The sequence below is a fragment of the Pseudoliparis swirei genome, chromosome 20 (assembly GCF_029220125.1).
Source record: "Pseudoliparis swirei isolate HS2019 ecotype Mariana Trench chromosome 20, NWPU_hadal_v1, whole genome shotgun sequence".
In the NCBI taxonomy this organism is placed as follows: Eukaryota; Metazoa; Chordata; class Actinopteri; order Perciformes; family Liparidae; genus Pseudoliparis; species Pseudoliparis swirei.
Window position 1 is genome coordinate 3,708,668 of NC_079407.1, and position 23,356 is coordinate 3,732,023.

Genomic DNA, 23,356 nt, shown 5'->3' on the forward strand with positions numbered 1-23,356 from the left:
CAGGAAACAATACACACACACATGATGCACACACACACACACTTTACTGGCCGTAAATCATCAGGAAACGAGGCGGGTTCAGGCTTTATGTAACATTCAAGGTTTTATTCAGTCTTTTCATACAGTCAGAAATATACAGTGGACCTCCAGCGAAGGTCCGTCAGGTTCCGCCATGAAGTCCTCATGCAGCAGACGAGGAACACGAAGCGCGCGCGCGTGTGTGTGTGTGTGTGTGTGTGTGTGTGTGTGTGTGTGTGTGTGTGCGTGTGTGTGCGTGTGTGTGTGTGCGTGTCCGAGTGTTTCGGCTGTTTTTAGATGTCACGGTAGAAGCTGTACGCTGAAGAACGACACGTTTCTGGAGCTACGATATTTAACTATTTTCCCTTTTCAAATCTCTTAGGTATTAATTTACCACTACAGGGAGCCAAATATTGGCTAACCTTGACGCCGCTCCCCCACTCCCCACAAACCACCCAGGTCCTCTGACCTCAAGGTGACCTGGCCACAGGAAGTGGGCAGGTGAGAGGTCAACAGGTCACATGACCTCACATGCACGACCCTGCTGGTTGCATGAGGACGCACCGGCCGGCTGTTTGGTCAAATTCCGGATGCTGGTTTTAAATCCCACGCCGCCGCCGCCGCCACGCATCTATCTGCCCTCAGCGTAATTAGACGGAGTAATACCGCGATTGATATCATGACAGATTGATGAGAGGTGGAGAGGTCCTGTACTCTGAACCCGGAAACGGTTATAATCATTGAGCTGCAGCAGGAGGATGAGGAGGAGGAGGAAGGGAGCATTATATTGTATTTATTAAAATTGAAGCTGAACATCTGGATAGAAAGGAGCTGACGTTTAAATTCGTTCTCAGCCGACAATAAAACGCTTCTCGTTATGAAACATGTGATTGTGATTGCACTCTTTCAAAATAAGAGTCAACTTTATATCTATATATAATATTTTTTTTTAAACTATGGCTTTTTAGTTTGCGATAAGAAAAGAAGCCCTCGACTTTGTATAAGAGGGGCGCTTCCAAAAATCTTGCTCAAGGGCCGCGAACAAAACCCCGTCGGATTGGCTGCGTCACGTGATCTCTAGAGGAATATAACGTTTTATTTTGGCAGTGTGAAGAGTAAACGTTGGTCCTTCGCTGAGCTCGGCACGGGTTTATAAACGTGACAAACGTTAAAAACCCTTCGCTACATGTTCGGCAGAACAGAGTGTGACGACGATATCGTGAGTAACAGTCGAGAGTAGGCCTACGCTTGATTTTTTTATTTTTTTTATGAGACCTGCATTGCTACATGACCTGGTGTGTGTGTGTGTGTGTGGGGGGGGGGGGGTGGCAGTAGTGTGCTGAAGACAAGGGAATGCATCTGAATTCATGTTTTTGGTAAAGGGTCCAACCTTCGATAGCACCAACAGGTTAAATAATCAGGCTTGAAGACGTGTTTTTCTTATATTTTGGGGGCTTCACAGTACAAGGAGGGAGGGGGGGATGGGAGAGGGGGGGGTGTTCTAATGCAGAAACAGCATCTAGACTAGAAAAGATTATTGTAAACGACGATCAGCACTGTTTTTTAGTTTTTTCTTTCCTGAGTCTGCTGTCAGTGTATACCGTTCCCCAACAACGCGGAGGAGGAGGAGGATGATGTCATCACATTTAACACAGAGAGAAAGAGAGAGAGAGAGAGAGGCTGTGAACTTGAAGGGCGATCACACCGTTGTGCTGCAGGGGGACTAAATCCCCTGGAATGTTCTGGAGCCCGGCACCCCGGGGTGCCGTGTCTTCAACCTGTACGCTTATATTCCCGCCGTACCCTGTGTTCTTAGCTTTTATGAATCAACTCCCACATTTATTGTGCAGGTAGATATTAATGTGCAAACTTCTTAAAGGAGAAGATTTACTGTGTGAAGTTGTGTTTTTTCAAAATCTTTTGGGACTTTTGGGAGTTCAACCACACACTTGGCATCGAGACTTCATCGCTTCGCTTCGTCGTTTGGAGAAAGAAAAAAAAGTCTCATTGAAACGTAGAAACATGCTTATTATAGCCATTACACATGCAGTTAGAAAATCTTTGAAAATGAATCACATTTTGCATATCACTTTGGCAAGGGAGGAGATATAACGTGTTTTTTCTCTCTGCTAGTCTTATATTTCAACATTCTACCCTTGATTTTTACACGTTTTTGTTCCTTTTACGTAGAAAAAAAACCATCTTTCATTTTCTTTTCTTTTTTGGGGGGGTGGGGCGGGGGGATATGTCACGGCACAAAAAGAGCAACGGACAACGAAATGAAAAACCCACGAGTAAAAAAAAAATAAAGATACGCAAATAAGAAAAGAAAAGAAAAAAAGTTGCATAATTCATTTCACATCTCAAATAAATCTAAAAGTAGAGTGTGGAGAGTAGCGGACTGGAGGGGGAGGGGGGACCCTTCGAATGTAAACCGAAGAAAACCAGGACATGTTTAGGTCCCTCAATGTCCTCGCGCTGTGTGTGTGTGTGTGTGTGTGTGTACACGTGTTTCTAGCCTGAATGAAACCAGACATAACAACCGAATCCAATCCGGATGTGTCGTTTTTCTTTTCTTTTTTTCAGAATGAACGTGTGAGTGACAGGAGGCCTCACACCAGCGTCGTCCTGTGTGGTCCGCGGCGATTTACAGGACATTGGCTTTGACCTTTAAAGCTCAAGGGCGCCGTTTAAACCCTTAGCTGTCGAAACTACTGAGGGACGCCATGACTACAACCTCTATTTTTAAGCTTTTCCAGCGGGGCCCCTCAGCACATTGGTCCCTCACGGTGACACCGGCCCCCACACGGCTACACAGAGGTGTCTAAATCTGGGGCTAAGCACCTGCAAGAATTACGGAGATTATGAGAGTGGGTGTGAAAACACTGTAACTCCGGCTAACGTGTGATTATGTTGCTAACGCAGACTTACTCATTGTTAAATGTCATTCCAAAGCGCGGCTGTAATGCCATTTGATGACAAGCACCTTCTACATCTGTAGAGCTTTATTTTTGGTAAAACGTTCAAAATGTCGATGATACATTTGCAATCTGGTGCATTTTATTTTGCTAACTTCTGTAAAGTAATCCCCTCTGACAAAATATAGACATGTCGGGGTTTTGAGTGGCTCATTTCCCTTTGATTTACCCTCAGCACAATGACCACGGAGTTGACCAATGGCATTGTGGGAAATGTAGGAAATATTTTATCGAAGCACAAGCAGGTGAGGCGAGTTGAGGTTTAGGGAACATAGAACTGAGGAAACATAGGTTTCAGGGAACATAGGGCTGAGGGAACAGGACTGAGGAAACTTAAGGCTGAAGGAACATAGGTTTAAGGGAACATAGGGCTGAGGGAACAGGACTGAGGTAACATAAGGCTGAGGGAACATAGGTTTCAGGGAACATAGGAGTGAGGGTATTCGGGGCTGAAGGAACATACGACTACAAACATAGAGCTTCAGGATGTTGAGCTTTAGGGAACATAGAACTAAGGGAACATAGGATTGAGATAACATAAGACTAAGGGAACATAGGGGTAAGGGAACATCGGACTACGGGAACGTAGGGTATGAAGGAACATAGGAATAAGGGAACGTAGGGTTAAGGGCAGATAGGACTAAGGGAATGTAGGGTATGAAGGAACATAGGACTAAGGGAACATAGGGTATGAAGGAACATAGCGTTGGGGTAAACAGGACTACGGGAACATAAGGCTGAGGGACCATAAGACTAAGTGAACATAGGGGTAAGGGAACACCGGACTACGGGAACGTAGGGTATGAAGGAACATAGGAATAAGGGAATGTAGGGTTAAGGGAACATAGGACTAAGGGAATGTAGGGTATGAAGGAACATAGGACTAAGGGAACATAGGGTATGAAGGAACATAGCGTTGGGGTAAACAGGACTACGGGAACATAAGGCTGAGGGACCATAAGACTAAGTGAACATAGGGGTAAGGGAACACCGGACTACGGGAACGTAGGGTATGAAGGAACATAGGACTAAGGGAACGTAGGGTTAAGGGAAGATAGGACTAAGGGAACGTAGAGTATGAAGGAACATAGGAATAAGGGAATGTAGGGTTAAGGGAACATAGGACTAAGGGAACGTAGGGTATGAAGGAACATAGGGCTATGGGAACATAGGACTGAGAAAACAGAGGGTTGAGGGACCTTAGGTGCGCTCCATAAAATCTCTTAGCCGTGGCAGTGCTGAGCGACTGTGTTGAGCTCCTTAGGGACCTAGTGGAGGACCCATGGGTGGATCTGTGGCTTAGGGGTTCACGCTCCCGGTTTTAAATGATGCACATGTGCGAGGAGGCGTGGCCTCGACGCCGCCGCGCACACGGAGTTCCCTTCAGTGCGCCACTCTCCCGCCCAGCCGCATTACTCAAGGTGCGACGCTCTCCGTCGTCTTTATTTCCTCCCGTGACGTTCTTTTCTCTCACGAGGCTCGCATGCTAAAAAACATTGTGTCGGGGAAAATGCAAAAGCAAAAAAAAAACACACAGAGACTCAAAAACACGACGGTCCCTCGGGAGTCACGACTCGCCGGATACACCGCCCGATCATCCAAGAAACGCCGCGTCACGTAAACATGCCTTTTTCAAACGGCTCGCGGGCCTGAAGCCGTGCAGCTGACTTTTTTTTTTTTTTTTTTTAAGGCTCAAAGACGCCATGTTTTACATTTCAAATGCAGGAACAGATGCAATGAAGAGTTGTTAAATATTTGCACGTATAGAAAAAAAAAGTTTTAAAAATCAGCTGCACGGCCTCATTATGGAATGCTTTAAACTAAACAACAACAACAACATATGAAAAAACATATACATTATACATTTGGAAAAAAAACATCAACATGATGTTCCAACCAACTCGCCATGCAAAAAGATAAATAAATCTATTTGGGATTATATTCTAAAAATGGATAAATAATAATACCATGATATATATATATATATATATACTCAATGTCTCAATAATAATTAAACATCTCAAAGGATGGCACTGTCGCTTTCTCTGGAGAGAGAAAAAACTAAATTAATCATAACTCATGGTGGATATATATATTATTTTGTTATAAAATGTGTTTTTAAAGTCGTAATAAAGTGACGTGACGAGCTCTTCTCCGTCTCTTTTCCGTCTCCTTCGTTTCACTGGAATGCCTGAGAGAGGAGGGAAGTTTGGGGAGAGAGAGAGAGACAGTGAGAGAGATAGAGAGACACCGGCGTTTACACGTCGTCCGTTTGCTCATTAGTTCCTCTTCAAAGTTTATGCAAGAAGTAGAGCAGCGAGACCCCTAATCCCCCCCCCCCCCCCCCCCCCCATGTAGCTGCCATCCGCGGAGCAGAAAGAAGAAGAAGAAGAAGAAAAGAAAAAAGTTGTTTATGGTACTCGCTTGTGTTTGTGTTATAATCATCTTTTGCCAAGAGACAAAACATAAACGTCGTCAGTCTCTTTGTCCCTCGGGTGTTTGTGTGTGTGTGTGTGTGTGTGTGTGTGTCTGTGTGTGTGTGTGTGTCTGTGTGTGTGTCTGTGTGTGTGTGTGTGTGTGTGTGTGTGTGTGTGTGTGTCTGTGTGTGTGTGTGTGTGTGTGTGTTGGCTCTCGCCGATGTTCCACCGGAGGCCGACGCTGATGAGAGGCAGAGGAAGAGGAACCCTATCCTCCATTGCCTCTCTCTCGCTCTTCAGGGAGCATCGGATGCTTCCCTCATCTCTCTCTCTCTCTCTCTCTCTTTCACAAACTGGCCTTCGTTCCCTGAAGTCCGACGTGTCTTCGACGGTTCTCCTCATCCCCATCCTCCTCTTCCTCATCCTCACGTCCGGTCCTCCATTTTCCGACGCGGTTCGAGCAGATAAAAAGCACCACGGGATTCAGCGAGCACCGCCGACGTCTTCCAGCATCCCCGAAGAACACCAAATAGCCCCTCGGTCTGTTTTCCTCTCCCCCCCCCCCTTGAGGATTTAATCCCCCAATTTAAAAATGAAGCGATGGGCGGAGGAGAAGTTCATTAGTCAAACATGTTTTCTTTTTTTTAAAAGACTAAAGTATAAAATGGCAGTTGAGACCAAAATGTGTTTGTCGTGTTCATTTGCAGAACTTTTTTTGTCTCCGCTATGCTTTTTGAATTTTCCTCCTCCTCCTCCTCCTCCTCCTCCTCCTCCTCCTCCTCCTCCTTCAAGAGCCGGAGGTTTAATTTGGTCTTTTTTACATTCTGTTTCGTTCATCTCGTGTGCAGAGCAGGGGGTCGTCTCCCTGCCATCTTTATTCAATTAAAATCATATTGAAGTCTTTCTCCCTCTCGCTCATTTACCCCACACTCGTTTTTTATATTCTTCTTCTTCTGCTTCTTCTTCTTCTTCTTCACCTATCTTTTTCTTCTTTGTTTTCTTATCGTATCCTCTTCTTCTTCTTCTTCTCCTTCTTCTTCTTCTTCTTCTCCTATCTTCTTCTTCTTCTCCTCCGATATTTTTCTTCTTCTTCTTCTCCTATCTTCTTCTTCTTCTATCTTCTTCTTCTCCTCCTATATTTTTCTTCTTCTTCTTCTCCTGTCTTCTTCTTCTTCTCCTATCTTCTTCTTCATCTTCTATCTTCTTCTTCTCCTATATTTTTCTTCTTTTTCTCCTATCTTCTTCTTCTTCTTCTTCTTCTATCTTCTTCTTCTCCTATCTTTTTCTTCTTCTTCTCCTATCTTCTTCTTCTTCTCCTATATTTTTCTTCTTCTATCTTCTTCTTCTCCTATCTTTTTCTTCTTCTTCTCCTATCTTCTTCTTCTCCTCCTATATTTTTCTTCTTCTTCTTCTCCTATCTTTTTCTTCTTCGTCTTCTCCTCCTATCTTCTTCTTCTCCTCGTCGTCAGACGTATGCCGATTCGCTGGACTGCGTGCGGCCCAGGTTGGGCGGCTGGGACAGGTGCGCCATGTCCTTCTTCCTGATCTCGCAGATGGACTTCCTGCGGGCCTGCACGCCGCGGATGGCGGCCTTGATCTTGCGCCAGCCCAGGTGGTTGAGCTCCGCCAGGTTGAGCACCACGCAGATGCCGCTCACCGCGAACATGAACACCAGGAACACCGTTTTCTCCGTGGGGCGCGACACGTAGCACTCCACCTCCTTCAGGCACGGGTAGCGGTCGCACTCGAAAATCCCCGGCACGCTAAAGCCGTACAGGAAGTACTGGCCCGCCAGGAAGCCGATCTCCAGGGCGTTCCTGAACACCACCTGGATGATGTAAAAGCGGGAGATCCCTTCCTGCCGGCGTATCTTGGAGCTCTTCCCGTGGGTGAGGCCCCGCGGGGCGTTGGGGATCTCCTTCACCTCCAGGCAGTCGGGCTCCTCCTTCCCGCCGCCGCCGCCGTGTTGAACCAGGATGCCGTTGATGTTGCGGATCTTCCTGGCGCCCCCCTGGCCCCCGTAGTCCCTCTCCATGATGGGGTAGAGGAAGGAGTAGCGGCGGTCTTTCTGCTTGGCCGACTGGTGGACGGAGTAGGTGATGAAGCAGAGGCTGGGCGTGCACACCAGGATGATCTGGAAGACCCAGTAGCGGATGTGGGAGATGGGGAAGGCCTTGTCGTAGCAGGCCTGGTTGCAGCCGGGCTGCAGGGTGTTGCAGATGAACATGGTCTGCTCGTCCTCGTAGACGGTCTCGCCGACGATGGCCACGATCAGGATGCGGAAGATCACCACGACTGTGAGCAGGATCCTAGAGGAGGAGAGAGAGGGAGATTACACGGGGTCACGGTGGGGATGAGATGGCCTCAGATTTATTACATACAATAATAATGCACCAATAATCTACCATTCAAAAGTTTGGGGTCACTGAGAAAATGTTGTGTTTTCCATTTAAACTCACACTTTTATTTAGCAAATAAATATCAAATATAGTCAAGATATTGCGCAGGTTATAAATAATGATTTTTATTGTAAATATTAATGTTGTTCTTCAAACTTGTCGCTCAAAGGAAGGCCAGTTGTATAGCTTCTCTGAGCAGCATAACTGTTTTCAGGTGCGCTCACATAAAAAGGGTTTTCAGGGGTTTTCTATCCCTCTGCTAGTCTTCTAAGGCGATAACACAATGTACCATTAGAACACTGGAGATGTGCCTCTACACACCTCTGTAGAGACTTCATTAAACACCAGAGAATAGTCATCTACTCATTAACTATGTAGAGAGAGTATTTATGATTCATTTAATGTTATCTTCATTGATAAAAACAGAGCTTTACTTTGAAAAATAAGGACATTTCTAATGTCGCATGTGAGTTTGTAATTTGTGATATTGGGGTGTATGAAATAAACTTGAATTGAATAGATTCCCTTCCCAGAAAGTCCTTCGAAACTGAGTATAAAAGCAGGAAGGACGGATAACAGAGATAAGTGAGCCGGTATCAGATGAAATGTACAGGGGAAAACGATTTTCCTTCAAGAGTTCAGCATTGAAAAAGATTATAAATGAAAACAAATACAAAAGCGCAGCGTTATAAATGTCTGCATGTAAAAATACTCTGCTCTATTGATAGCTTTTAGAAAGCAAAATCCTCAAGGTTGAGAGGAAGGATTACAGATGGAAATCAGCGGTGAGGACGGTGAACTCCTTCATTAGAAAAGAGAAGTGGGAGAGAAGGAGGAGGAGGGAGAGGAAGGAAAACGAAGAAGAAGAAGAAGAGGTATACAGGTTTAAAAAAAGTGATGTGAGATATTGTCTAATTTTAGTGTGCTATACTTCATTGGGCAAAGTTACCATGGCAACCTTGAATTTGACTCACTTAAATCGGAGCTGTGATTATGTTCTGCACACACACACACACACACACACACTGATTCGGGGGTATTTCAGTGTTGTGAGAGAATTTATGCTGAAGTTGGTTCCACTTGGATTGCCTCCGTGTGTGTGTGTGTGTGTGTGTACATGTGTCTACATAGTGTTTTGAATGTGCTGACTCTGCTTATCCTTCAGACTCCCCTCTTACTCTTGGTCTGCTCCCTCGTTCCTCGCTGACATCCCTCCGTCTTTGTTCTTTTATTTTACTCGACTCATCCCCTCATTTATTTTTCAGATGCGAGACATTTTCAAGCGAGCACTTTAGACACTTTAGTCACTTTAGAGATGTGTGTAATCTGGGACTAGAGTCTGGGCTAAGGCTGCAGACTAGCCCCGGACACACAGTTTATAATCTATTGATCGATCGCAGCCTTGTCGATCAATCCCTCCCTCGACTCTCACTAATCACTCCCATCTATATGAATGATAATCCGTGAATTTAGCGGCACGGTGAACCTCTGCCGCTGCTCCGGCCCGTCAAACCCTGACCTCGTTACATCTACCCGAGATGGGTTTTTATACACGTGCATTCAACTCTAAAGATGGTGACATATAGAAAAAAGGTCGTAGCTGATGAGCAGCGGCAACCTCGCGCCGCAGGAAGAGCCCCTCACTCGTGAGGAAATGCCAATGAGCATTCGATTTAAAGAGATAAAGCTTCAAAACAAGCTCAACGTTCACATTCGATGATGTATTTTTATGACGTCAAAGGCTGATTCAAGATAACGATACAGTGAAATATGGTTCAGATTTAGTCTCGCGCCCTCGTGCATCCTGCAAGATAAACTAACGTTGACACACGGGGACATTTCTCTCCGCTGACGGCGGCCTCAATACACAGCTTGGCATTTAAAATCCCACTTTAACCTCTTCGTTCCACTTCCAGCTGCAACTCTCGCTCAAGCTGTCTGAATTTATCAGATTGAATCAACGACTTGAATTTAGCTCGAGCCACTGCAACCGCATAGTTGTAACTGAAACATATAAACGTATCAACGACTCCCCACCATAGTGTTGAATAACTCTCTTTGCATTTGATTATTGTTTATTTGAGTGCAGAAACATAAGACATTTCCTCTAATATTATAACATAAATCCATCAGTAACTTCGTTTAAATCACTTCTTAAAGCCATTTTTATAGAACAGCTTTTAAGTGATGTCGTCCTTTTTTGCCGTTCTTTGGTTCCCCTAATTTAGTTTGTCTGTTTTTTCATTTTTAAAACTTAAAATGGATATGAAAAGGGAAAAAAGGGAAAAAAGCTGAGAGCGCTTTTTTGCCCTTGTAGTGACTCCATTAAGGAGCTTAGCGAGCATTCACAGGACCACAGTGAGCCAGTGTGGCACTAAATGGTTCACACACACACACACACACACACATGTATTCTGTATGGCCACACACAGCATCCAGCCAGTGGGTGGCGCTTGTTTGAGATGAGTTAGTTCCAGACGGGGATGAAAAGATTATAAAGTCAGACAAAAACAACAACAACAAAAACGACGACGGCTCTGACTCCTCCGCCTTGAATCAGAAGAGGAACCTGCCAGAGTGAAGGAGGAGAGGAGGAGACGGAGGAGAGGAAAACAACCGGAGAAAAGAATCTCATCACAGAGAAATAATTATATCAACGCTTCAGCACGCAGAGCCACTGATCTGTGAGCTGGAGGACTCCTGCTTTACTTTATTTATTTATTTTTTATTTTTTATGTTAATGCCATCGGATAGCTTTATATTATCGTACAGCAGCAACCCCACCTGCTCCACCCTCTCCTCTCTAGAGCATCCCTCGGTTCTTCTTCTTCTTCTTTCATTTACAGTCTCCCAGGGCTCCTGTTGTGGCCCTTTACTCTCTCTCTCTCGCTCTCTCTCGCTGTCTCTCTCTCTCGCTGTCTCTCTCTCTCTCTCTCTCTCTATCTCTATCTCTCTCTCTCTCTCTCTCACTCTCTCGCTCTCTCTCTTGCTCTCTCTCTCTCTATCTCTCTCTCTCTCCCTAATCTACAGATTGTGTCTGTAGTTTATTTCTACTCTCTCATCGTCTCTCACACTCTTGTGTAAATTAACATTTTCAACACATTTGCGTTCACGCTGAATTAATTAGTCGGCGAAAGGTAAATTAATCAACAGTAGAAGAAAACAAAAGAAAACAAAGTTCATCCTTCATTCACGCCGCCTGCAGCTTCGTGAAGGTGTGTTAAATGTCATTACCTTCGCATTGAAATTGCGGAAGGTAATGTTTTGATCGCCGTGTATTTATTTATTTATTTGTATGAGTGTTACTCACGTAACAAAAGAAGTTGTAAACCGAATCGCATGCAATTTGGTGGGACGATTGGTTATTATCCGGGGACCATTTGATTAGATTTTGGGATCGATCGGGTCAAAGGTCAAGGTCATGAAAAGGTCAAAATCTTATTTTTACCATATAGCACGGTAAATTTTTATCCAATTGGCGTGCAACTAATGCCAAAATGTTCATAATTCAATGCCCAATCTTGTGATATGCGAAGGTATGCGCTCTACCGAGTGCCCATTCTAGTTGTTAATGAAATACTTTAGACTGCAACTGAGACAAAAAAACATGCATCTTGAGACAAAAACAAGCATCTTGAGGGCATTCTATAGGGCGGGAACTTATATTTTCTCAAAATGTTCAGAATAAAAGTTGAATCGATTCATCTAGAAATAAACAACAGAGCGTTCCCTCGACGATGAGAACGCGTGCATCCCTTGGCCGACGCGTCAGCACACGTCTGGCTGCAGACAGCGTTTGTTGTTCCCTTTGACTAATATGTTATCACACAGGCCGGTTATAGATTATGCAGAAACAATATGCCAAGACGAGTCCTCAAACGAGTGTGTGTCCCCGACCGGCTTCTCTCGCTCCTCGTTCTCTGACTCTGAGATCGTTCTTCAGTTTTAAAAGCTTTCATGGCCGGCGTGGGGTTGATTGTCACAAATCAAACGTGTGCAGCGAGGTGAGAAATACATAATTATGTGCATATGACAGGGAGAACAAGTTCCAGGCAGCCTGCGCGCACACACACACACACACACACACACACCGTTCACAGTTCAGCTCTTTTTGATATTATTGAAGATGTTCCTTTATGTTTGATGTCAGCCTCTTCTAAAGAAAGTGGAGAGGGCGAGCTGCATGGGAATAGAAGTCAAGGCGAGGTGTGTGTGTGTGTGTGTGTGTGTGTGTGTGTGTGTGTGTGTGTGTGTGTGTGTGTGTGTGTGTGTGTGTGAGCTGAAGTTCTATAGGGCTTTGTGAGGCAAGGCGAAGGACACAAGTGGACACACTTGTTGTGAAGCACTTGTTAGTGTCGCGCGTGGTTCCTCGTTGAGATGAAGGAAACGGGGACGGCGTGTTGAGGCGGAGAAGAAAAGAAGCACATATAACGATCTGGGAAACGGTGGACAAAGGAGGAGGAGAGGATGACGACGAAGAGGAGAAAGACAGGAAGAGAGGACATTATCGGCCCGGGGATCGATGAGGAGCGAGATGAAAAGATAAGGGAGGAAGAGGAGGGGGGGGGGAAGGAAGAGCAGCCGTGGGTTCTTTTACCCAGAAACCTGACGCAACCCCCCCCCCCCCCTGCTCCCCCTTCCCCCCCTTCTCCCTTCAATCTCCCCTCTCTGCTGGTTACCACGGCAACAGGCGAGAGGCAGAAAACGGGAAAGAGAAAAAAATGAAAACACGAAAAAAGGGAAATGAAGTGCGCCGAGTAGAGAGCGAAGTCCACCAGCGAGGAGTCAAGAGAGCGGCTCGGGGGCCTCGAGGGGCCCGGCGCTCGTTTACTTAGAGGACTCGCGAGGAATGGTTGTTAATCTCGTCATTTTTGAAGAGAGGGAGAAAGAAAAAACTACCGTTTTGTTCAAAAGCCGTGAAGAAGAAACAATGTTCGAAATGAGGGGGAAAAGGAGGAAAGAAATGGACGCCGTGTCTCAAAAGAAAATGTCTAGCTCGAACAAAATAGCTCCAATCTGCGTACAAATGGAATGAATTGTTTTGCCATGAAGTCCCGTCGGCCAGCGGACGCGTCTGAGCGTCGTCTCCTCTGAGGAGAAGAGCACCAGCTGCCCCGTAAACAAGCCCCATGCTAAACCTTTCACAGAGCCTCACCTTTAGCCTCCGTCAATACCTGTTCACACTGTTCAGCTCGGCCCTTTCTCACACACAGCCCCCCGATCTTCTCATCAAACTCTTTACAAAAAAAGCCGTAAATATGTTTAAAGTCTTTTATTTTTGTAGTCTTTGTTTTCCGTTTTTCCGCAACGTGAAGTTCGGGATTTGCGACAATGTTTCAGCTCATCGGCGTCAGCAGTGATTTTGGGAGAATCCCCTCCCGAGTCCCTCCATCTCTTTATTTACTCCATCCTTTATCCCGCCCCCCTCTTCACCTCCTGTCCTCCTCCACCCCTCCGTTGTGTCTTCTCTCTCTCTCGTGTGCCAGGTGGTAACCCGGACACGACGAACCTCGTCCTGTCACATCCGATACGGACGCACACGTGTCACGCTCTCTCTCTCTCTCTCTCTCTCTCTCTCTCTCTCTCTCTCTCTCTCTCTCTCTCTCTCTCTCTCTCTCTCTCTCTCTCTCATCCCTCTCTCTCTCTCATCCCCTCTCTCTCTCTCATCCCCTCTCTCTCTCTCTCTCTCTCTCATCTCCCCTCTCTCTCTCTCTCTCATCCCCTCTCTCCCTCTCTCTGCCACAATTTATCAATAGCTCATAGTTCACGACAGGTCGTCTGGCACCGAGCTGTATCCGACCTCTCACACACACACGCACACAAATACATACATACACACACACACACACACACACACATACACACACACACACACACATACATACACACACACAAATACACACATACACACACACACACACACACACATACACACACACACACACACATACATACACACACACACACATACACACACACACACACACACACACACACACACACACACATACATACACACACATACACACACACACATGCAGTGCTTCAGGCCCGGTGACAGAAGGAGAGAGGGGGCTGCCCTCTCCCCTGTCGACAGACCGTCATCCTGCGTGACCACCGAACAAACACACACACACACACACACCCACACACACACCCATACACACACACACACCCCACACACACACACGCACACACACACACACCCCCACACACACACACGCACACACACTCTCTTCCAGCTGTTGCAGGGCGCCACAAAGCCGATTGTGTCTGACATTGCCGTGTTACTTCCATCCTCTCTGGGGGTGGAGAGGAAGATGAATTTCCACAAAGCCGGCGGTAATGGTTCCATCGTTGTTCTGCCGCGGAGCCTTTGAGCCCAGAGCAGGTGGCCCCCGAGGCTCTCGGGTTGCGTTCATTCAATACATATACGAGGAGCGGCATATGCAAAGCACTAATAATCCAAGCAGGATAAATGTGGTGCCACTAACTGCGTTTACTTTACTTTCTCCACAGACTTCTTTCTTTCTTTTTAAGTGACTACATCAATGTAACTAGTTACTTTGTGGCATTAAAAACAACAAACAAGAGGCAGCAATACAAAAATGACTTCCCTGCTATTGGCAGATATTCACCGACATCAATTCATATGTGACCGTTAACGAGGAAGTGAAAATGAGGCTATATTTATTTCACAGGTCCCCGGTTCTTGAGTCTCATTGTTCGGTTTTCTGACGTCTGTGAGTTAAAAAGCGGTTTCACCCTTTAATATAAACACTTCGCGGCCCCTCAGATTAATCTTGTGACCCTCTGGAAGGGGCCTGACCCAGAGGTTGGAAAACACCATTCATGGAGCAGCAGCAGCTCAGTGATGCAGCAGTAATAATACTGTCATATTTAATAACAGCTAATATCCAGGGGGGCAATCAAAGTACTTCTACCTTTGATACTTTGACGAATAGCTGATAATATCTCAGTATTTGTTCTTATGTAAAGCACGTGCAGATTTTTTATTTATTTATTCGCGCATTAAAAGAAAAACTGTACAAATGTAACATTATTAAAAGACACAGAAATGAATGCAGGTGAGAAAAGAAACTCAAAGGGATGACACAAGGTTCTCAACTATGACCTATGACCTTTTCTCATTATGAATCTATTAATTTTTCTTTATAAATTAAATGTTTCCTTTCCTATACTGAATATAAGTACACATGTGTGTGTATTAGTCTTCACTGCAGTACATATACTGTGTATTTCTGCTAGCTGGGGACAGAATACTCTTTTATTATTGTAACGTGTCATCCTGGATCTGTAAACTCCTGAAATGAAAAACTAATAATAGCATATTCTAATAATGTACACGTATCTATCCATCTCTTTGTACCTCTCTCTCTCTCTCTCACACACACACACACACACACACACACGCACACACACACAGGTATTTAAGTAGCTGGTGATGAATGTGAACTGATGGACTCTGGAGATAAACTGAGGAGGATCATAGTCCTAAAGAGGCGGACAATAACTCAAATGTAACACGGTGTCTCCCACATGCACGTGCCCACACACACACACACACACACACACACACACACACACACACACACACAGTTGTGTATTGTAGTGTCGTAATACCGTTCTACGCTGGCTCATGACTATAAAAGGACATTTTTGGGGGGGTTGTAGTTTGAGACGGCTAACACGGGATCCCGGGAGAGGTGAAGTATTTTCCGGTACACGGGGTACACGAGTGCGCCCGTACGCAAAGGTCTCCATGGCGATGCTAACCGAGACAGTTACCTTGGCAACAGACGAGGCGATAAAAAAAAAGTGAGGAGTTAAATTGGAGCCCGGGCGTTAAAAATAGACTTTGATATATATATATATATATAAATATATATATTTTTAAATCTCTCTGGCAACAGAACCAGCAGTGAGCAGAGCGGTGTGTGTGTTTTTTGTTTTGTTTTTTGGTACAGGTTGTGATGGAGCCGGAGAAAGAGCAGCGGGGGAGAGGAAGGGAGCGAATGTGTGGGTGGGGAAGGAGGGATGGAGGGAGGGAGGGAGGTTCAACGGATGGAAATACAGAAAGAGAGAGAGAGAGAGGGAGAGAAATGATGATGGGCGTAATCCGGATTAAAAGAGTGGGTTTTGGACAATCCCGAGCTCGGGCCGCCGCCTCCCCGCCCACCACGACTCTCCCGTGCCAAACGCCAACCGCCAACCGCCAACACAAACCAGCAGCTCCGGCACATGCAGGGAGCCTCCATGACACACACCGGCTGAGCAGGGAACATCCCAAAATATACAGATACATACATAAACTCGTGCACATATCATTATGGTGTCCAAATAAATAAAAATACACACATTACACGTGTGCATCATGTATCCTTGGTGGTGATGTCACACGAGGACCTCACTACTTTTCTTGAGTATTTATATCTTAATCCACCAGTTACTTTGCAGATTGAGATTATGAGGACAAAATATCAATCAACTGATGAGTGAGGGTGTATTATTATGGATTAGGCCACCGGCGGTATATAAAGTATAGTTGAGCTGCACCATTAGTGATGCACATGTTAATGCATCCGTAACTAAACTAGTGATGTAATAATCACTATTCTGAGAAGGGGCCATTCTCTACAACAAGAATTTATACCCTGAGAGTGTGTATCAGTATACGATAATTACATTTATATACTGAAGTATTCGTTTCTTGCTTTTCTATGCTACTTTTTAAATGACTTAAACATCACATCTAATTTGTTTTCATTAGTGTAGGATCGGTAGAAGATCGTGCATGATTGGATCTTCTGAGGTGCATCGACATGTTGATTTAATGTGATTAAATACACGTCTGATGGAATGAGCTTTATAAGGAAAAGGGGGGTTTCTGAGGTGTGTGTCACAACTCATGAATTAAAGAGCATACGGTTAACAATCAGACATCGAACGCGTCATTTAATTCAGATGGGACGTAGACGATGTGACCATTTAAATGACACACCGTACTTCTTATTCCACAACGTTTCTTGCTCATTGCGAGCGATACATTTCCGAAATCGGCGCGTAAAAGAGTCCGCCTGGGGTCGAAAGGTCATCGTTAATTGGAGGAATTCGCGTGACTTTTAGAGAAAAGATTTGAAAAAAAATAACCACACAGTTCAGTGGGGATTTCTTTTATATCTCAATGTACTTCTCTCCTCTGTCAGACCTCGATTTCCCCACGAAGGACTCGCCTCCCGAAGGCTTGACACCAGGAGGAGACGATTAGCGTAGCTTAGCACAAAGACTGGAAAGAGAGGGAAACCGCTAGCCTGGGTCTCCAAACAGATACCTGCGGTAATCTGTAAGAAATAGAACAATATGTGTTGGTCCTCCGAGGAGCTCGTCCGTGATTGGCCGAGCGGGCTGTGTGAATGCAGCATATTGCCGAGAATCGAACGCACAAACCGCAGTTTGAATTCGCTGCTTAATTGGACAATCTGTGAATGGGATCGCGCCTGTGTGTGTGTGTGTGTGTGTGTGTGTGTGTGTGTGTGTGTGTGTGTATGTGTGAGAGAGTGTAGTGAGGTGTGAACGCATTGTCACAGTCTATCGGGTTGCTCATATGCAAAGACGAGTGCTGTGACAGCTTTGGCACGTGTCTGTGCGTGTGTGTGTGTGTGTGTCTGTGCGTGTGTGCGTGAGGGGGCAATGAATCAGATGACTCCTTTTAGATGGCGTGTGCTTCAGCGAGGTGCGACCGTGTCCTCGTGTTGAGTCAATCACACTGTGCACAAGCTGATAATGCCTCTGCACACACACACACACACACACTCAGAAGAGATGGATCTCAGCGTGTTCATTAGAGACCACACACAGAGTGTGAAGATGCCTCCGATGATGAGCGGAGGCGGGCGGGGACGAGGACGACGGATCAATGGGAGAAGTTATTGTCTTCTTCAAACGGAGAGATCGAGTGAGGAGGCACAAAGAGAGAGAGAGAGAGAGAGAGAGAGAGAGAGAGAGAGGGAGAGAGAGAGAGAGAGAGAGAGAGAGAGAGAGAGGGAGAGAGAGAGAGAGAGAGAGAGAGAGAGAGAGAGAGAGAGAGAGATGTGTGGCGATTTCATCAGAACGCCAGCAGACAAACAAACAAAAGGAAATTGTCAACTCCACGTCACGAGTGATGAAAGACGGTTTTATAAATACAACAATGATCTCACAGCTCACACAGATATATATATATATATATATATATATAGATCCAGCTGCCGCTTTGCTTTCCACCAAACAAAGATCAAAGGGGGCCATTTGTCTTTCATCCCTCCATATTTCATGTAGTCCGACATGACAGTGCGCACCAGTGGGCGCATTTATTTATCATTAAAAACACGTTTCCGCTCCACTATAAAGACGATTAAAAGTTATTATTGTGAGTCGTATCGAGCTACGTTTGGTTCCTCTGTCGAAGTTTTTAGAGTTTAACGTGAAAACCAAAGGTGGAAGTTTAGGGTGGTGCCTTCAGGTCCTGTTGGTGTTGATCAGAGAAGATTCATCCCGAGAGAGAAACCATTAATAATTCATACTTTCACGACTTCCACTTCCCTTATTCGGCCATAACTTTACAATAAACATGGCGGCTAACATTTCCCACACGTCAAAACAAGGTCTGGAGATCCTCGAGCGGAGGTGTACAACTGGCTTGAGATCGTCTCCAAGAACACGCGTGTGCAAGTATTGATTATCTGACAGCGCTCCAAATCTCACGTACCCCCTGAAGGGCCTTCACGGACCCCCATTTGAGAACCACTGCCCGATGACGAGGTCATCTGTGTCAGCAGAGACTCGGAGGGAGCGGGTAGCTCGGCCTTCTGCGAGTGTCTTATTTTTTGTGAATCACCCTCTCTGTGGATTCTGCCTCGAGCGAGGTGATATCACACACACACACACACACACACACACACACACCGTGCTCTCCTCCGCCACGTCGCGCTCGTTTGCCAGATAAGACTCATTTTGCACAAACAAAATCATCCGTCGCCTCCGCGAGGGGGTCGGCGAGCGCTCAGCACTAGCCTACTTATTACCGTTAATACTGTAAATATTGCATACACTTTACCACACTATGTACAGTGTGTTTTTTGTACAGTGTTTTTTTTTATATGTTTCATATTTCTATTATTATTACGGTTACTATTATTATTTTTATTATTATTATAGTGTGTTTGTTTTGTACCTGTTGACTCGGAGAACCCTGCAAAAATAATTCCGATGTGTCCGGACTGCTGGTCTGGGCACAGATGGCAAATAAAAAACCTTGAACCTTGAACCTTGGAAAGCACGACGATCCAAAGGTCACGTGACGAACGGAGCTGTAAACCGTCAACCGACACACACACACACACACACACACAGGTGCTTCAGACGGTCGAGCTCATAGGCCGTGAGTGATGCTGAGCGAGCTGGCTGAGGTCAAGAGCTTTTTTTTGCAGACACACACACACACACACACTCTTGATCGCCTCTGTGTGCAAAAGGCATGCTGAGAGACAAGCCAACCTCCTGTGGACTATACAGCCGCGAGGACTGTATTTAAAAGAGAAAAGCTCTCGTCGGGCTTCAAAGCATTTTTTTCCGAAGCCTCGTGTCGAAACCGTCGGATCCAAAACAGACGTTCCGATAATCACAGCCACTTCCAACGGGGTCAAGAGGTCGACTCTGCATGTCTTCTGGCGCTTTTGTCCGATTGTATGAAAATCGATGACAACATTACACTCGATGTATTCCCCCAGGAGACATTGTGAGTATGAGTTTATGGTTTAAAGTCAAATTCAAGCAAATGATGGTTCATTCAGATCATACGGCAGGTTTTAGGGCGGGGCTATGCCTTTGATTGACAGGTCGCCAACACAAGAGTTGTCCGCGAGAACTTTAACCTTTTTTCACGGTGCGTTTTCGGTTCATCGTGACGTCATCGTGACGTCATCGTGACGTCATCGGTTGCATGAAGTCTTACCCCGCGTTCAGTTGCATCGTGCAAGTCCACTCATATCTGGACAATCAGATATTTAAAGAGCGATCCAGTGTCTAGTTCTCACTCAGCGCTGTATAAGAAACCCCGCTTGTGAATACGCATCATCAATAACGCCCCAGGTGTTTAACCACAGCTCTCTTATCGAAAAGAAAGGCATCGCCAGAATAAACATTCTGCAACCCGTCCCGCCGATAACGACTATCTCATTACCGGCCTCTCTTCTATCGGGCTTCACTTTCCAAAATCCATGATTGGAGATCAATATCAATGAGGTGGAGGGAGGACGCTCCTGCGTGTGAATGTGTCGGCGGTAGTTAGGCAGAGAGCGCTTTCCATCAAGGCGCCGGAGTCCCACCGTCCGTCGGATCGGTGCAAGTCGCCCGTAATGGCGGGAATTAATCACACAGGTAGCAGGTGAATACACACACACACACACGCTCACAGCAGCTCAGGTTTCACACACAGTCTATTTATGCACAAGCACGAACCCTGACCGTAGAAGAGGATCTCCGGGGCCGCCCGTGTGTGTGTGTGTGTGTGTGTGTGTGTGTGTGTGTGTGTGTGTGTGTGTGTGTGTGTGTGTGTGTGTGTGTGTGTGTGTGTGTGTGTGCGTGTGTGTGTGTGTGTGTGTGACTCATGGATATGATGAATGCACTCGGGCCTGCAGGGGAATGACTTCATACTTGAGACGGGAGGAAGGATGGGAGGGGAGGAAATTGTGTGAACGCTGAAATGATCGGCACGCTTGAGAGAGAGAAAGAGAGAGAGAGAGAGAGAGAGCATCTAATGAATGAGCGTCCAAAGCCTCTCTGGGTCGCTCAGAGGGATTAAGAGACTGCGCAGCGGGGAAGGGGGTCATACACTTCATTCACTGGCATCCTTGCGTGTCATGTGCGCGTGCATGAGGATAAATGCACGCGCACATGACACGCGAGATCATCACACACAACTCACCTTCCGATCAGAGTAGAGTGCTGCTGCACGGCGGCCTCCAGGAGGCGCTCCAGGATGGTCCATTCCCCCATGGCTGCGGCGGTCCGGGGGCATCCACCGGGGACCGGGAACCGGGAATGGAGGCGTGGGGGGTGAGGGGGGGAGAGGGGGGGGGGTGGTGGTTCTTCCCGGGCGGCAAGTCCAGCAGCTAAAAGTCCCGGATGTTGTGAGTCTTCAAATCCACTTGTTGGGTCGAGACGAGGTTGCAAAACAAAAAGAAAAAAGAAAAGAGAGAGAGAGTCGAAAAGCAACTTTGCGCGCGCTCAGTTCATTCACGCGCCGATAACCGCACCTGAGAGGGGTGTAAACACGTGCGCGTAAACTCTCCATCCGCGCGCGCGTCTTCCCGCTTTCCTCTCCCCTTTGGGTGCACCCCCCCCCCCCGACCCCCCTCCTCACCCCCCAGTTCTCCTCCTAGAACAGCCGGTCCGTCATATATGTACAGGTTCTCACGCGCACACCTGGTCCCGCACACGGAGGGAGGCTCCCATCACTCCGCCCTCACTCCGCTCCCCTGACAGCATCTCTCCCCCCCCCCCCCCCTCTCTCTCTCTCTCTCTCTCTCTCTCTCTCTCGTAGTGTATAGTAACTTCGGAGTATCGCTCTCCGGGTCCACGCGCTCACGCGCGCCTGAGGAGGAACCGGGTATCTGCGTCTCCGCGCGCGCTCCGCTCCTCCATCCTCTTCACCTCTTCCTCCCCTCGGTCCTATCTTTTTCTTCTCCCGACTGGAGTCCTTCTCCTCCTCTCTTCTTCTCTGTTGCTCCTCTCCTTTCTCTCCTGTTGTGGTTCAGGCAGCGCTGGACTGAAGCGTCGCACTCCTCCTCCTCCTCTTCCTCCTCCTCTTCTCCTCTACTTGCAACCGTGCAAGACTCGCTGTCTTCTCCAGTCCTCCGCGTCCTCACAGCCCCTCTCTCTCTCTCTGTGTGTCTCTCTTTCTCTCGCTCTCTCCCTCTCTCTCGTGTTTTCTGTCAGCGTGCTTTACGAGAGGCAGCTCTCCTCTCCTCCCTTCCTTTCCTTCATTTTATTTTTCCTTCTCCACTTGGATTCTCTCTCCGTGTCTCGCCCTCCACCTGCCTCCGTCTCTCTCTCTCTCTCTCTTTGAGCTATGCAGAGAGGCAGCCAGGCCGAGCGTGTGTCTAAGGATTAGAGGAATCATCTCGCTGCTCCACCTCCCTCCCTCCCTCCCTCCTTCCCCCCTCTTACTCCCTCTCCATCACTGTTTATACCCCCCCTCACCCTCCTCCTCCTCTTCATCTCTTACTGCTGCTGCACACACACACACACACACACACACACACACTGTATTCCACTGCTCATGATTTCTGTCTCCCATCTATGTTTTTATATCATCTGTTTACACACACACACACACACACACACACACACACACACACACACACACAGAGACATTAAAGCCAGGGCATGCAGAGGCTGTGTGTGTGTGTGTGTGTGTTTGTGAGAGAGAGAGCATCCAACTCAAGCAAATTACTCTAAATCTTGATGACTGTCACTAATTCCATTTCCATCTCTCTTTCACACACACACACACACACACACACACACACACACACAAACACACACATACACACACACGGAGTAATCGTGAAAGTGGGTCTTTTGGAGTTGGTGTTGGGCATTTCCTCTCGAGGACATCTTATTACAGACCGATCACGTCTGATTCAGATATATTTGGGAGTCCGAATTCAAATTCAAAGCTGAAGGATCTTAAACTTTTTTATTCGTGGCAAATTTTAGGGAATTTAGGTATTTGGGATCAAAATGAACCAAATGTGAAAATCAGCATGCACTTAATTAAGAAGCTGGAACCAGCAAAATATTTAATAACTGTCTTAAATTCGCCATAATGTATACTTTTTCCACCACAATACGCTAAAAGGAGAATACACATTGGACATTTACACAATAAGACTGTATACGTATTGGCTGCAGTTATTAAAAATACATAATTATCGTTATTATTGGATGTTGTGTGTCAAACAATCGTGAGATCACATGACAATACTGACTCAGCGGCAGCAACTCTGTGTGGGGCCTTCGTCTTGACGGAGGAGTCATCTATTCTTTAAGGAGGTAAGGAGTGACCACACACACACACACACACACACACACACACACACGTGTAATCCGTCCCACCCCATGCGAAGAAAATCTGGTGGCACAAAGAAAAAACCTTCTGCAATGCAACACTAAAATATTCCTTTAACCACTTTATCCTCGAATGGAGAGAATAATTCAGCTATAAAAGGCAAATAATCTGTATTATTCCTGAATGTTCAGCCCGCCGCCTCAATCCAGATGTTACTTATCGGATCAATTGCCATTTAGTTTTCCCACGAGTCGTTCCTGGTCCCCAAGGATGAACCACGAGAACTCGGGAGGAAGTCGTGAAAACGTCTGAGCAACTTTTTGATGAGTCGTCGTTCCTCTTGGGATGAATTATGAATTTTTTTTTTTCATTTGGGGCCATGATCAGCTCCAGATATATTTATACCAGATT

At 46.3% G+C, this 23,356-nt stretch overlaps 1 protein-coding gene across 1 annotated transcript; it reads right to left on the reverse strand.

Moving 5' to 3' along the window:
* Positions 1–6,786: 6,786 nt before the first annotated feature.
* On the reverse strand, positions 6,787–21,324 carry LOC130210880 (gap junction delta-2 protein). Its single transcript, XM_056441376.1, has 2 exons — positions 20,798–21,324; positions 6,787–7,722 (listed from the first exon to the last, which is right to left on the reverse strand). The coding sequence occupies exons 1-2, from the start codon at positions 20,866–20,868 to the stop codon at positions 6,879–6,881; spliced, it is 915 nt and encodes a 304-aa protein (XP_056297351.1). The 5' UTR covers positions 20,869–21,324; the 3' UTR covers positions 6,787–6,878.
* Positions 21,325–23,356: the final 2,032 nt, after the last annotated feature.

Excerpts from the sequence above, each read along its gene's own strand:
- LOC130210880 (XM_056441376.1), bottom strand. The coding sequence starts at position 20,868 with ATGGGGGAATGGACCATCCTGGAGCGCCTCCTGGAGGCCGCCGTGCAG. Across the intron at positions 7,723-20,797 it reads CACTCTACTCTGATCGGAAG|GATCCTGCTCACAGTCGTGG; the intron begins GTGAGTTGTGTG and ends CTCCTCCTCTAG.